This window comes from Ambystoma mexicanum, chromosome 10 (assembly GCF_040938575.1).
Source record: "Ambystoma mexicanum isolate Mex_15411 chromosome 10, UKY_AmexF1_1, whole genome shotgun sequence".
In the NCBI taxonomy this organism is placed as follows: Eukaryota; Metazoa; Chordata; class Amphibia; order Caudata; family Ambystomatidae; genus Ambystoma; species Ambystoma mexicanum.
In genome coordinates, this window is record NC_090932.1 from 1396682338 (window position 1) to 1396699170 (window position 16833).

The following is a 16833-nucleotide window of genomic DNA, read 5'->3' on the forward strand; positions in this document are numbered from 1 at the left end:
GCTGGATGTGACTCAGCACTCAATTCTACCACAACTGAGATTCTGAGAGATTGTCAATCAGAAATCAAACAGCAGACAATGGTCATAGTTGATCTGCGAAGTGGGCTTCTACTAATCAGCAATTCGAGTCCCTGAACGAGAATGTGACACCTTACTCTGAAAAGTACAGCACTGGGATAATAAAAGGCTGAATTAGATCCTGTAGATCCCGACGGCATTGGTTGGAGTATGGACGATACCCCCTTAACGGATTCTGTTTTAGAAGGGTTCATACGACTGGCACAGATCTCTGAGGTTCAGTTCCCACAAAATAGGGAGTATGTGGTCACTGTTAAGACTCAGCCTCCCCCTGAGTGAAACTCCTGTGCTAATTCCAATTAAGATCAATGGTAAGAACAAAGAAAAGAAAAGGAAAAAAAAACAAGTGGATGGAGGAGGAGCAGAGTTACCAGTACCTCTACAGAACCAAAAAGAAAACACCAGAGAATCCGGAAGGTAAAGAACACTGTAAAATCTCAATTTGTCCGTGCTATTAAATTGTCTTAGAGACAGGGTCAAGGGGCAACACGCAAAATAGCAAAAATATTTAAGGACTCGAACAACAGACGAAAAATGAAGCAGTCCTTCTACAAAAAGGAAAGCCAGTTTGACCAAATATTCAATCTATAAGCCCTGCTATGGCAGCACAAGCAAATAGCACTGTAATCAATATCATCAGCCTGGGGCTGCAGACAGACCAGGCTCTGGCTCCTACCAAGTGGGAACCCATATTCTATTGTGGGAAGAAGCCCGCCTTGGGCCCTACGGATCTTACACTGACAACTTTAAAGATGGAACTGGTCAACGAGCAACATTCTAATGTGGAGGATAAACAGAAGAGCCCAGAAAAAGATTGGGTGCTGGAAGGAGAACAACCAAAGGCATTACACCATCAAGGAAAAGTAAATTGTACACATATTGCTGATACTGCAGGGAAGCCAATCAAGGCCAGACCTCCGACCCCCTGTCCAACCAACCTGTTTCAATTCCCAGGGTGTGGATGAAATGTTTGTTCAAGAAAAAGAGGACTAAAGTTCTAAATTGTAGCACAATTGTATCGATCTTAAAGGATACAGCTGAACTATATTTTTCTACTCTCTTGACAGAGTATGTTTGCTTCCCTCATGCAAAGTGTGCGCTTATAGTGGAAATGGGGAAAAACTCGGCTGGAAGCCAATGCAGTTCTTGGAGTGAGTCAAGAGATTCGGGGTTATGAAGTTTCAACTGAACTCCTCAATGAGGATTATCTGGAAGCCTCTGGGAGGAATGCAAAGTATGGGAGGGATGGTCCTTCTTGTCTGGGGAAAGAATCCGATACTATGAGGTGCCCCAATAGGGCAGAGAATAAGGAAGGTAGCACAGAGTGATACCAGGTCCAGAGTTTGGGCCTTGCTACCTGACATTCTATCGCAGAGCTTTCAAAAATTGGGTGTGCATGACGATTTTCTCTAACAAAGCATAAAATCAAGCTGACTGGCTGGAACACAAGGAGTTACGGTTCCTTTAAAAACAAAGCCATGAGGGAGGAAATATTTAGTAAATATGATTTAATCTGCTTCAGAAAAACCTGGCTGACCTCTGGATTTAGGGTAGATGGGTTTTCAATGTTGGAGCAGTTAACTGTTAGCAATGGTGAAGGTTGTCCGGCTGCCAGTCTCTTGATTGCTATTCGAAATACTATTTTGCTGAATTCAGAATTAATCAGCTGTGAAGTTCAAGGCATTATCACAGCAAGAATTGAAATAACGGGAATGGACTCTACTCTGTCAGTAGTATTGATCAACGTCTATTGGAATCCCTTGTGTTCTTCCCTGTCGGTTTTCTTGCAGTCTTTAGCAGATATATTTCTAACAATAACGACTTTATATGGCTCAGTTGGCATAATCTTGACTGGAGATCTCAACTCACAATGTATCAAGACATGTATTCCTGGGGAAATCATTGTAGAGAACCTTCAGGAAATGGTAAGAGATAGATCTCTTTTCTAATGGAATGGGGCTTACTTATGGCGAACGGGAATATAGAGGGGCATGTTCCCCCTGCAATAACCTGGAGAAGGGGCTTGTTTGGGTCAACTGTAGATTATTTATTTGTGTCACAGGATATGTTTGGGAGCTGGAAGCCCTTTAATGTCCAAGATAGGGGTACTAGTAATCACAACATGTTGGCCGGGGTCTTTTCGCACAGTATCCTGAATTCGGATAGTGCCAGCTCAGCCCTTCAGTGTAAATAATGGCAGAAATAGAGTAGTGAAATTTCAAAAGGGAGGGGCTTGTCTAAACTTTAGCTTACAAATCTTCTTCAATACTCTTCCTGACTCTGAGCCGAGACTCCTCGGCGATCCTTCCAACTCTAATATTCCGACGATTAGTGGAGGACAGCCAACATACCATCATAAATACATTTTTAATGTGGCCACGTGGTTGCAGAAAAGAGAGCTGAGACAGGCCAAAAGGACTCTGAAATATAAAAATCTTAGCGGGTCAGTACATATGATTGAACCTAGGAAACTAAGGACTGAGTATAAAAATTGGTCTAAGTCCCAAAGGTTCTTGCGTCATCAAAAGAATGGGGGAATGATGTTGACAGGCCAACTGCCGAAATGTTTGTAACTCACTACAGAGCTCCCAAAGTAGCCGACAGAGCAATGTGGTAATGGAAACATTCTGCCATGCTTACTTGACAAACCTTTATACGAAACCTACAGCTTTAGAGTTTGAGATCCCGTATGACCCGTCATGGTCCCTGCACCTAAATGGGGAAATATGGTCTAGAGTATTATGGACTTTGTTCAAAAAGGTGGTAAGGGAAAAGCATCTGCCACAAACCTGCTGCTTGACTATAATGATGCCTATCTATAAGTAGAGCGATCGGATGGATCCAGCAAATTACCGTCCGATCAACCTCATGGATGCCGATAGCAAAAAAAGTTTGCTGGGGTGATATTGAGAGAACTGAAAGCATGGGCTGTAAGCAGAGGGATTCTATCCAGACACCCAATAGGATTTTATAAGGGACTTCCCAATTCCCTTAATGGTTTAATAATGAGTATAGTGAGCTGTGCCTCACTTTTAGGGGTGGCCCTATCCTGAATGGTGCCTGGATTGATTTGTCGACAGTCTTTGACACAATAAACAGGGAGCGCCTGTGGTGTAAGTTGAAACTTTGGGATTGCCTATGTCATTGCTGGCAATTATTATAGATCTCAATGAACGCTCACAATTGCAAGTAAGACTAGACAAACAGGGTAATTTATCTGACCCAAAACCTACACAAAGAGGGGTGAGGCAGGGGTGCATAATTGTCCCCTGCCTCTTTAACCTCTATTTGGCCAACCTTGCAGGTGTATTAGATCATTCAGCTCTGGGTAGTCCGAAGATTGGTACAGAAATAATTAACTGGATAGCCTATGCGGACAGCATCGTTTTACTAGACTATACTCCCATAGATCTCCAGCGCCTGTTGGTAGAATTGGGCGATTATGCAAGGTCAAATGACCTGCAGATAAATCCTACCAAGTCGAACATAGTGAAGTTTAAAAGACCCCTAAAGCCTGCGCCTGTCTTTGCTTGGATGCTTAATGATCAAAAGATCCCAGTTGTGAATTAAGTTATATATCAAGGTTTTAAATTAAAGTCTTGCCCCACAATGGCCCACTTGGATTTAGAGGGCAAACTATTTCAGCTATCATGTCAAGTGAAGATTTCCCAAGTCTATTGAAAATTTTCCCTGGTTCCCCTGGTGAAATTCCTATGGGTAAGGTAATACCTTGCTTGATGCATGGACTGGATGCAAATCCTTTAGCCAGAGTAGCTGACTGGACCAGATTGGAGGGGAAATTGTGGAGGTACGTGCTAAACCTGCCTCAGAGTTTCCCTTTTGCTTGCCTGTGGTATGAGTTGGGTCTTCAGTCAATGCCAGCACAGATTATACAGGCAGATACTTGTTTCTCAAAGGCATTCACTGTATGAGGATATTGCAGAGTTGTTAAATGAGGTTTCTAATTGCTTATTAGCTGGGTTGAAGAAGGACATGTTAGGGATCCTGCGGGCGTGCAAACGCATTGAAAATGACCTTGTGACGAATCCTCTAAGTGTCAAAGAATCTCTAAAAAGGATGGATTGGATACGCACAATGTCGGAGACGCATAGCTCGTCTCTAGCAGTATCACTGTCATTATATGATAAACCGAGAAGTCATCTGCCAACATATCTAAGGCGATTTCCCCCCTCTTCCGAAAACACGGCAGCTCCTTTTGACGGCTTCTCCGCGAGCGGGAAATTCTTTCGCCAGGTGCTTCATTCAACACTCCCCGGCTCTCGTGCATAGCTCTGCCTCTGCTCAACGGCAGCGGCTGCTGCCCACCTTCCTGTCCAAGAGTTCTCCCTACTGCAGAGTCCCAGCAGCAGGACTATTGGGACCTTGGTAAGCATCTTGTTGGCTCTGCTTCTCGCGCTCACGCACAGCTCCTTCCCTGGCTGCTTCCTCTTCTTTGGGTCTCTCTGCTGTTGCTTTCTCCGCTGCTGCTTCTTCCATATGCATCTGCAGACCACCTTTTATATACCTGTGGTCATTCAATGGGCTGCAAGTGTACTACATTTAATAAGGTTGCCAGACCCTGATTACCATGACATGCCTGACCTTCATGCATCTTCTTCTTCTTCGTTGTCCCAGTACCAAAGTGGTGAGAGTAAGTGGTGTCTATTACTCTCAATTGCTTCTTCCTCGTCACAGTACTAGAGTGAGGAAAGTGTGTAATGTTCATAAATCTCAGTTGTCCTTTCTTCGTCTCAGTACTGTTAAGTACCCCAAGAGGGGAAATTAAGGGGAACTGCTCTATAATGACCCATAAAGGTCAGGGGGAGGGTTAGGCTAGTTGTCATGAAGATAAGGGGGATACCAGGTCTTGCCTAGAGGTACCTTACTCCCAATCCCCAAGGACACTCCTCCCAAGTGATCCTCCCTTGCTTGTCCACCGCCAGGGTCAGGATCCAATAGCGATGGCCTTACCCCTGCATAGAGGATACAAGGGGAATAGGAGTGAGAATACCCTTAGGCTTCTCACAATACCCTAAAAAACTTCAAAACAAGAAAAATGCAAGAATTAGAAGACAGTTTGGACATGCTAAAAAAAATGTAAAAAATGTTTAAAAAGAATAATATGAGTTTGAAGCCTTTGAGAAAAACTATTAAATAGTGAATAGAGATTGGTAAGGGTTCCAGGCATGAGGTGTTCTGGCAAAAATACCTTGGGCAGAACAACATGCATGGCAAAAACAGGGAACTGGTAATCTACACTGGTCAGCATTTATGGTATTAGAGTGGATTGGGTGTAGAGGTGCACACTTTGAATTACCAAAACAATTAGAAAAGGTTAATGAGAAGTTAATTAATTATTCAACTCAAATTTAAAAGGTGCTCCCTATTGGATCTGTGCTACCATTGAATTTATACTCACACAAATGTATTTCTCTTGGAATTTCAGAATACATATCTATGGTATCGTTGCCTGAAGAAAGGCATTGTGCCCGAAACACATAGTATGAGACAGACGTACTACCCTTGAGTACATTCACTTAGGGAGTCCCTGTCCTTGATACCAAGATAATCCTATCAATGAAGATGAGAAGCACACGACCATTGTCTAGCTCTTTTTGTGGCAATAAGACCCGAGGCGGCGGGCCAATACCGCCCCAGGTAATGCCCCTGGGGCCGTAGTTACAGGCCTGAGCGTAGCGAGGGCCTTAACGAAGCCGCGGGGGCATTACCGTGGGCGGTATTGGCCCGCCGCCTCGGGTCTTATTGCCATTAGCACCCCCGGCCTGTTCGACCGGGGTGCTAATGGCATTTATTTTTCTGTTTCACAACAGAAAAAAAAAAAATGAAAAAAAATGAAAGAAAGAAAATGGCCACCGGGAAAGGGAAAACTTAGTCCGTTTTCCCTTTCCATGGTGGCCATCGGGAGCGGACGTGCTGGGAACACTTGTGTTCCCAGCGCGTTCGCTCCCAAGACCAGAAGAAAAAAGAAGGTAAGTGGGGTTGGGAGGGCGGAAGGGAGGGGGAAGGGGAAGAAAAAAAAAAGAGAAAAATAAAAAATGTTTTTAAAAAAGTACCGCGGTCTGCAGCAGGGGACGATGGAAGCCTCCAGCCGTGTGGAGGCTTGGAGCGGGGATGGCCCCGCTCCGCGTCTCCACACGGCTGGAGGTTTCCATCGTCCCTCGCCAGAGATTGCAGGATAGAAGGTAAGTCGGGTGGGGTGGGAGGAAAAAAAAAAAAAAATTCTTACCCGAGTCCCCGGGGGACGAAGGAAGCCTCCAGCCATGGGGAGGCTCGGAGCGGGGATTGCCCCGTTTCGAGCCTCCTCATTGGCTGTGGGGCTGCCACGCCCCTCGCCGTGAACAGAGTAGCTGGCACGCAAGGCGTAAAAGGGAATACCGTGTGGTATGGCTCGCAAATGAGCCAATCACCACGCAGTATTCCCGTCGCGCCGCACGTGCCGGGTGCTAATGTGCAATATAAGTTGTTGATGTATTTATGGTGGAATTTAATGTGAATACAATTACCTGTGTTTTTTGAAGTGTGTCAAATAACACTGCTTTTTACTTTTGTAAACTCATTTTTGGGAAACTGTATATTGAATTTTATCTTGGTTAATAAATGTGTTTTTTCTAATCGAATTTTTCTAAACCTAATCTTTCAAGAAAACAGATCTACAACTTTGTGTTGTATTTTGCTGTGCCCCTATTTGCACCTCAATCAGTATTGAGGTACCTTCCCTTCTTTGCAGCATTTATGGTATGTCTGTGGCTACCTCAAATATAAAGCTCAGCTTAAGGTTGGCATAGCAAAACTGTTTCAGTGATATAGCAAACACAAGACAATCGGGTATCCAGTGAAAATGTTACCAGAATAAATGTCATCAGTGAAAGAGTTGTTGTGAAAATACCTATGCAGTGTACATGTTGCCACCAAAAAGTAGTCACAAAATGCAGCTGAAAGGTAGCCAAAAATGTAGTGCAGCTAGGGTAATTGTTTGGGTTAAGGAAGGTTTTGTGGACTTGTAATTGCGTGGGTTTGGAAAGGATAGGGTTTAGGGTTAGAGTCAAGATTGTGTTTAGAATTAGAGTAAGAGTTAGGGTTGTGGTTGTTGCTGCAGGGCTGGTAATGTTGGGGTTTGGTTATGCGTTAGTGTCAGGGTAAGTGTTAGGGTAGGGTTTATGATAAAGCTAGAGCTAATAGAAGAAAGGGATAGAAAGGTAAGGGAGGGCTGCTGATGTTGGTGTAGGATAGGGGTTAGGATAAACCTAGTCGTTACAGCAAATTAAGTATTAGGGCAAGTATTAGAGTTGCAGTTAGGTTAAGGCTAAGGTTAGGATTGGAGCAAGGGTTTGGGTTAAGGCAAGGGCTATGTCATTTGTCACGAGCTGGTGATGTGGTTGGAGTTAGGTTCATTGTTAATTTTCCATTGATTTTGTATTGAGTAACATGCACATAAAAAGTCTTAGCATTTACTGGCACACTCATTTGCAAGGCAGATGAATCCACCACGCCCGTGGTAAAATGTGCCCTGATGCCTGGAGGCAGATATGTTCCCATGCTCTGATAACACTCTCCAATGCAGAGAATTATCCAGTGATAAATTGTCTGTTTGGACACTGCAAGACCCTTCCTGGACAGAGAGAAAGCCACAAAGAGTTGTCATCACGCCTAAATTCTGCTTTCTCCTTGAAAAATCGCAGGAACGGCAGCTTGTAAGATAGAGCCTGAAGCTCCCTCATGTGTCTCGCTGATGTGATTGCCACCAGGAAAGCTGTTACACGAATGCATGGGCTCAAACGGAGCCGTCATCAAAAAAGTTAGTGCCAAATTGTGGTCAGAGTACGGAACCAGTAGGCGGGAAGCTATCTTCAAAGCATTTCCTAAATTGGGTCATTACCAGAACTGTTAAGTTCCTTGATCCAGCAGCCTCTTGAACTCAGACAAAGCCGGTAAGTAGCCCTTGACTATTTGAAGGACTGCTGAGGCCAGTGACAGAAGGAACTCTATCACTGCAGTGATAGGACATGCAATAGGGTCTCTCCTGTGTTCTCGACACCATGCCTCAAATGTTCTCCACCTGCACGCGTACATGCAGTCAGTAACACCTCAAGTGCCTCTTCTGAGAGGTCCCAGTCCTCATTTCTCATCCTCTCAAAAGCCGCGCATGTAGGTTGAGGGACTTTGAGTTCAAGTGGAGCCCCCGACCTTCCGTCTGGGATAGAAGGTCTGGCAGCCTAGGCAACCATAGAAGTGGGAAGATGGTCAAGTCCAGGCGCTCCGAGTTCCATGTTCTCCTCACCCAGTCCTGGGTGATCAAGATAATGGTGGCCCGAAACCTTCTTCACCTCCTGAGAACCCACAGGATGACAGGTACTGAAGGAAACACATAGTGCAGGTCGAAGACCCACTCCACCAACAATGCATCTCCTAGCGCACTCTTTGCTGAGAATTCCCTTGAGCAAAACTCTCTGCACATCGCATTGGCCTTTGTGGCAAACAGATCCACCAGTCGAGGTACCCCACAGGGCGAAAATCACTTCCCACTCATGTGAAACCATGTTCTGTCTGCTGGAGCATCTGCGAGCTTGTTCTCCAAATGGGCAGGGGAAGCGGAGATGCGGTTCTCCAGCAACCAGAAACATAGCTGTAGCGCCTCAATGCATAGGGGCAGGGACCGTACCCACGCCCCTTGCTTGTTGACGTAGTGTATGGCCACTGTGTTGTCCATCAGAACAAGGATGTGTTTCCCCTTGAGGGAAGGTGCAAAAAGGACATCAGGACTAACCTGATTGCCCGCAACTCCACTCAGTCGCCAATGGAATGCCGGTGCCATTTCAACAAAGGGCCACCCACCTGTAGATCCCCACAGTGAGCACCCCAACCCTTCAGGGATTAATCCAGGCCACCTGGGCCTGGGGACACAGAGGCCAAAAGGGTTCCCCTGCCATCATGCTCTTTGCTGGCCCACCAAGAAAGGTTGTTGGCCACTGACCTCGTCACCATGAGAATGTCCTTCATCGTGTCGAAGTACTGGGACCACAGACCCCTCTGCAGCCACTGCTGGGATGGCATCCACAGTCTGGCCTCTGGCACCAGAAAAATGCAGGAAGCCATTAGACCTAAGAGGTGGAGGAAGGAAGCCGCGGGTAGACTGTCGTGGCTCTGCAAAAGCACTTTCTTCTGGGGGGAAAAGCCTTCCCCACTTGCATGTCCAGGACTGCTTCGATGAATTGGAGCTTCTGTGTTGGTGTTACGTGGGACTTCTGGAAATTCAGGGAGAATCCCAAACTGTCCAGCAGCGTTGCCAGTCATTTGGTCGAAAACAATTGGTCGACTGGACAACTGGTCGAATCAATTTGGTCGAAAACCAAATGGTCGAATTTTTTTTTTTTTATTTTCACCCCTTTTTTGGGTTTTTTTGGGGGGGTCCCCCCCAACCCCCTTTTTTTTCTTTCTTTTTTTTCTTTCTTTTTTTTCTACACGAAAACCCACAAAACACATATATAAATAAAAAAAAAAAATTCGACCATTTGGTTTTTGACCAAATGACGTCGACCAAATTGCAGTCGACCAGTTTGTAGTCGACCAAATGACTGGACAGCGTCCAGCAGACAGCAGGTTTCCTCGAGCTGTGTCTGTACCTGCTCCTGAGACCTTACTCAGATCAACCAGTCATTAAGGCATAGGAATATGTGAACACCTGATCTCCTAAGGGGCGCCACAACCACTGCCATGAGTTTGGTGAAAACCCAGGGTGCAGAGGTTAAGCCAAAGGGGAGCACCTTGAACTGATAGGGAGTTTCCCAGATGACGAATCTCAGGAACCACCTGCTTCAGATGGATCGGCACATGAAAATAAACATCCTGAAGGTTCAACGACACCAACCAGTCCTGGAGGTGTAGAGCCTGGAGAATTTCTTTCAACGTTACTATCCTGAACTTGTCCTTCCACAGGAACTATTTTCAAGTCCCCGAGGTCCAGGATGGGACGGAGACCTCCTCCATTCTTGGGAACCAGAAAGTATTGAGAGTACCAGCCCGATCATCTCTGCCTGGGTGGTACCTCCTCCGCGGCACTCTTCAATAACAGGGCCTTCAGTTCCTCGTGGAGCTCCTATTCTGGGTGCTGTGGGGGTGAGGTGGTCTGTCTGATGGTTTTCTTAGGAATGATAGACTGTACCCCCATCTGACGAGCTGCAAGGCCCAGGCGTCGGAGGTTAAATCCTTCCACCTGTCCCAGTGCTCAGAGATTTTCCCAACAACCCGAGAAACACGTGGGGAAAACTCAAAGTGGCTTAGCTGGTGCCGCCACTGCTACCACAGTCTGCTGGTCCCTAGACATCCCTCTGCCCGTCTGGGACACTAAAAAAGCCTCTGCCCTTGCTTGGCTTGCAGGAGCTGTGCCTTTCTACTAAACGGGACATACCGTCTGTAACCTCTACCCCTAGAGGAGAAGCTGAATGGTTGCTTGGCAGGTTGCTGCACAGCTAGACCCAATGACTTACCAGCTAACTTGGCGTCCTTGAATTATTTCAAAGACTCGTTCGTTCCCGGTCCAAACAGGTGCTCACCATCAAACGCTATGTCCATAGGTTTGGCTTGAACATTAGGTAAGAACCCTGAACTGTGGAGGTAAGCCGACTTCTGCAGAGGTACCCATGGCGCGGCCTCTGCAATCTACCTGCAGTGCTTGACAGGCTATCTCTTTGCCATCGTCAATGAGCCAGAGGTGCTCTGCAGTTTCCGCTATATTTTGCTAATATGCAGGAAGCATTGATTGCCTTCATGGCCCCTGCTCCCTGATGCAAAGATCTTCTTGGTCAGGTTGTCTGTTTTTTTGGATTCCCTGTCTGTGGGAAGATTAGAGGTGAATGTGGTAGGTCTAAAAAGGACTTTGGCGGCTTCAACCACCATACCTTCTGGTGTAGGGCGAGATCATAGGAAGGGTAAATCTCCCCTAACTGGCTTGTTTTTTTTGGTGAGGTCGGCATCCCCAGCTGGCATGAAAAATGGTCTCTGCCACAGTGTGATAATGGGAACTGGGAAAGCTGCATTCACAACATTTGAAACCTTGATATTTTCGGCAACATCGTCTAAAGGTCTGATCTAAAAAATGTACAATGCCCTCCATTCACACGCTCGACACAAGAACCCTCACATATCAGAGCATGGCACAGAGACCTGGGTTGGAAACTACATCCAAGGGAGTGGGAATGTATATGGAAAAGGATACACTACCTCACAGTGTGCGTCCAATATAGGGAACAATCTTATAAGATGCTATACAAGTGGCACCAAGGCTTGCTAAAGCTGAGCATATACCAGATAAAAGAGACAGGGCTGTGCTGGAGAGGGTGTTCTGGAGCAGGCACCTACATGTACACTTGGTGGTCATTTACGAAACAAATATCTTAGTGGAACGAAGTATTTAAAGATATAAGAGATATCTTCCAGGCACAAATACCCAAAAACCTGGTACTAGGCCTGTTGGGGACATAGCTTGAGGAACATAAACTCCCACCCGGATCAATTGAAGGCACTTCTGGCTTCCAGACTAACGATAGCTCAGCGGTAGAAGTCTAAGACCTCCCCAGACCTTACCGATTGGTACAAGGTATGAGGCATTTTATTGAATGGCAAACTCTCCCACTCTCTCAAAGGGGATATTGCGAAGTAAGCTACAGTGTGATGGCCACTATGAGAACACGTTAGGAAACACAACAAGGACACTACATGGGAGGGGTGAAGCGAACAGAAGAGTAAAGAGGAGGAGGAAAGGGAGTGGGAAATACAAGTTAAATATTAGAAAGCTTAAATCACCAACTGTGTTTCAAAGTTAAAGCGAGATAGTGTTTGCTTGTTGAAAGAACTGTTGAACTGAAAATTTCAATAAAAATATCTTCTACAACAACAAAAAAGAACACTCTTAGGGTTATTAGGTTTTTAAACGTACCTTGAAATGTTGGAAAGAGGGACTGCAGTTTCATGACATCCCAGCTTAATCTGGTGCCAATGTTTGGTAGATTTATTAGCACCTTCCCGGTCTTGTATGGCCTTATTCGGAGGTATGTCCTCAAGTTCAAACTCACAGCCAAAGCCGCCTGTTCAAAGAAAGATGACATGTACTCAGTTTGAAAACAATTATGAGAGGGAAACCTCTAAATCATATGTACACCAGTTAAACTCCATTATACAGGTTATAGAGAACTGGATGTATCACTTGTCATGTCACATGATTGGAGAATCCTGATAATATTATATGAAGTCAATCATCATTTTACTGTACTTTACAGCAACAGATACGTTTTTTTTTTTACCTTGCTGAAATGGCCATTGTCAGCGACACATATAGCCACTACCTTGGTTACAAAAATGTCCACAAGATGTGGTTGACACTACGCTATCATTTTGCCAATGTCATTCAGCATGGGTCCCGATGCCTGTACACAGTATATACTGGGGCGCCATTCCCAGGCACAGAACTGCTTAGGTGCACATTCATAACACCATTGGTGGACTAGAGGTTTGAACACTCATCCAGGGAAGGGAACAGACACGAGTGCGGAGTTTGAGCCTTTTCACAGATGCTCTATTTAAACATTTTTTTTTAATCCAGTTCAACGATTTAACAAGAAGAAAAAAAAGAGCACTGAAATACAGTAAAGCAAAATGTTGAATGTGGTTTTTCAGCATGCAGGTTCGTGCAGCTGGATTTCGGAGCTGTCTTGATGGCATACCCAGTAGAAGAAAGCTTTCTCATAGTGGTGTTAATTTCTGGCTCATTCATTTGGTCATTGTATCAGAAAAATGAAAAGAACAGCAGGGTAGGTCATGAGTTGTAAAGCATAAAGTACTGTAAAGCCAAAGCAATAAAGTAGCCTTTAAAAGATCTAATAGGGTAAGAGAAGCGGTGGGTAGGAACGGGAGAGGGCCACAGGGTGCTCTGAAGAATGCAGTCCATTTGTTTATTTGGGATGAAAAATGTGATCAACGATGAGCATCTCAATCTGAGCTACTTGCCTTTTGAATCGTATGTAGATAGAACTCACCCATCTGGAAACTATAGTAATATGAGGCCACTGTCAATGCAATTCATATTTTTTAAAAGAAAACATATGAGCAATGCCATCGAGGTTCGCAACCAACACTCGAGGCTATCTTTTTAAAGTCGAATGTCTGCACCGCTACACTTCCAGCTCCTACATAAATATATACAGACTTAAATGTATGGCTTAAAGGTATGGTTAAATCTTGTGCAGGGCGAATGCGGGTTGTATCTAGCGCATCCTATGGAGAGTGGAGATGTGTAGTAAGTTTCCTTTTAGGTGTATCAGGATAGGTGATCAAATAAATTAATGTGTGGTAGGTGGCTAACCGACACTGAGGGTATCATATTACACGAACGGCACACTGCATGTCCAATAATACAAATATTTATGACAGGTTTTGTACTACTTCACTCTTTCCCGTTCAAAATATAACATTCAAATTATGGCTACATCATATCAAAACCATCGAACTGGAGAGCTGCCTCATCTCACGGACTGGCCTGGAGGCTCCATTTTTTAAAGCTTTTCTGAGAGTGTCTGCGGGAGAGATGGAGATCTCTTCGGGATTTCTGGTGTGCTGCAGTGTCCGAGGGGTGGGATCCAGCATGGATCCCCTAACGGGATTCAAACCTATACTCTGCACCGTGCATCAAGGACATTCAACTCAAAGATATATCACAGGTGCAAGGGTATGAGCTTTGTGTCTCTTGATCTGATGCACGTAGTATTCAGCGTGGGGAGGTGTTTAAGTGGTCGGCTGTGTAATCACACTGGCTCCACAGCCTCTGTTACTGCAATAGGTTATCTGGCACCATTACTTTGCATTCTGGTAGTTGTAGTCTTCCAGACAATATGGGGGTGGGGGGGCTACAAATATACCCTTTTTGCTTAACATATTTCTATGCAGGTTTACAGATTTGTCAAGTTGGTACAAGTAATCTTGAAAGTTGTTGAAATGTACACATTTCTACCAACTTGACCTGTGGAAATATGTGATAAAGTCCCTAAATTGCAGACTGGTCTCAAATCCCAACTTCACCACTCAACAGAAAAAGTGTGTGATCTAGGGTAAATCAGCCTATCTTTCTGTGCCTTATCTGTGGGAGAGTTTACATTGTATTTAAATTCTGCGGTGAGGCAATGGCAGAGTTTGAACATTTATGGGCAGTTGTAGGCATGCATGAGAGCAGCAGAAAACTCAGGGTTTATGATTTTCACATGTAGGCAGGTCTCTCCAACTGCAGAGGGCACTATGATGTACAGAGGCATATTGTATTGACTGCAATGAATTCAGTGGAATTGACAGGCACACACCAGGTATTGTTGGCATACAGCTGGGGGCCTTCACAGTACATGAAACACTTGGTGCATTGCTTTCCCATGTAGACAGTGTTACATACACTCAGTTGCCTTGTCAAGTCTGCAAAATCTGCTGTTAAGGAAAGATTCAGGAGAATTCCTGGCTGCAAGTGTGGGAAAAATGAGAGGTGATAGTGGACACATCTTTGTTGATTGTGGGTTGGAGAGGCAATAGTATACATTATGGGCAAGCAGTAGCATTGGGTGCAATAAACATTTATACATCAGCAGAAAACATGGAACTTTCATCATCATGGCGACCTCATGGGGCATTTTATTTTTCTAAAGCTCTGTGGTTGAAGAAGGTCTTTACTTTAATGCTCAGCACAATATTATGGGTTTTCAGCTTCTGTATCATAGCTGAATGCCAAGCTTCTCCCCATTCTTGTATAAAAGTTGAGAAGAGCGTTGAAAGGAAGCTCAACATAGAGTACCCGAGATGTTATAGCTGTAAGATGATGGTCGCCCAGGTTTATTTTGTTTGTTATCTTTTAAAATAATAATACATTCTGAGTATTTTTGTATAGCGTTTGCTTTCAGTTTTTGCTATTTATTAGATCCAAAACCAACACAAGCTACCATTATCCAATCCAAAGGTACTCAATTTATCGACCTAAGGGCCACAAGTCTGTGTCATCCCTACTGAACTTTCAACCTGTCGCCTAAAGATTGACCCAAACTCTCGGTTCATCTGCATGACGTTCTAGGACGTTATTGAAGAGTGTTGTAGAAGTTGCTTTGGTTAAGACTATGCGATACATGGTCTCATTCATACATTTTGTTTTATATGGAGACAGAGACCACAGTGCTTGAAAAAGTGTTTTGGCTTTTGTGTAAATGAAGTCCGAACAGTGTATGAAATGCGCACGAAGTACAAAGTTATGTGTGCATTCTTGGTTGTAAACTGTAATTAGCATCAACATAGAGATACGCTAAAACCATTAAGGATTGAGGGTTTTACTGATAAGACGCTCACCTTTGGAAGGACAGTGTATGACATTGCCAGAGGAGGGCAGCTAATTTTTGCTATTGTGGACATCTGACTAAAAAAATACAGTCCAGATGCTGAGTTGAACAGAATACAGATTAGGTAATTGTTCCTCACATGAGAAAATAAACAGGAACCATATGGTTAATATAGATGAACTTTTGAGTGAGAAATCACAATTGAGCTAGAAAATCTTTTTAATACAAATGTATGTTTTTACTGTTTTGTAGCAAAGTGTGTAGAGATATATTTGGAGAAGAACTACGTTTATCTCTATACAAGTCCTGAAGAAGACGAGCTTCAGTACCCGCTTGCGGGCAACTAGATAGCGTGTCGTCGAAACTATAGTTGAGGTATGTTTGTGTAAAATACAAGGGGGAAGACGCTAGTCGGCCGAATCCTCCCCAACACCTATAGTCAGCTATTATTTGTATGATATGCTTTTTCTAGTGGAATGTTTTTATATCTGTGAACACAAGTAGGTTGTATAATTCATGAGATATCAGACCTATGTTTTCTTTCATTGATTCCATTCTTTGCACATGCAATTTTTGTACTGAACAAGGGTTCACCCTATGCGGAGTGCATTTGGTGACCCAAGATTGTTGTATGTTGCCCATTGTAGAGTTGCCCATGCGGTACCTGTGTGATGTCATGTGTGAGAGGAGAAGAGACTCTGCTGCGGAGGGTGCAGGCAAGAGGACAAGTAAATGAAAGGAGAGAGGGAGAGCCCACTGCCCCCCATAGACTGGTTGCACCCACCACCCAGGGCTGTTTGAGCCAGTCCACCCAGGGCTGGAAGGGACAGCCTGTCAGAGGAGACCCCTGGGAAGAAGGTAGAGTGCCCTGTTTGAGGCCAGGAGTCATTAGAGGCTGTCCAAGAGTCTGGAGAAATGGAAATCACCCAGGGCTGGAAGGGACAGCCTGTCAGAGGAGACCCCTGGGAAGAAGGGAGAGTGCCCTGTTTGAGGCCAGGAGTCATTAGAGGCTGTCCAAGAGTCTGGAGAAATGGAAAGCACCCAGGGCTGTTTGAGTCAGCCACCAAGTACTGCTTTAGTCAGCCCCCAGGGCTGTTGCAGGCGTCCACCCAGGGGTGTCAGAAGCATCCTGCCCCATGGAGCCTGGGGCAAGGATGGCCTGTTGGAGTCTGCCAGGAACAGGCCCCCTGGTACATGAGGAGACATTGGCAGGGTTGCATGAGGCTGCCCAAGTGTGCCACCATTTCCTGAGTGACTATGCCAGCATTATTTAAAAAGGGGAAGTGTAATTTCCATGCCAAGTAAGCGTAATTGTGCCTTTTATGCACCTGGAGGCTAAAGGTTTTAATGAGAATAGACGCTATGCTGATTTGGTCTGTGG

The 16833-nt window shown here is 44.8% G+C and overlaps 1 protein-coding gene across 2 annotated transcripts in view; it reads right to left on the minus strand.

The window, feature by feature from the left end:
- Positions 1 to 16833, minus strand: part of MVK (mevalonate kinase) — a 234154-nt gene that overhangs the window by 148630 nt on the left and 68691 nt on the right. For both annotated transcript variants that reach the window (XM_069619413.1, XM_069619414.1), the window contains exon 3: positions 12032 to 12179. In XM_069619413.1, the coding sequence (XP_069475514.1) occupies positions 12032 to 12179 (148 nt within the window). The remainder of the gene's footprint in view (positions 1 to 12031; positions 12180 to 16833) is intronic.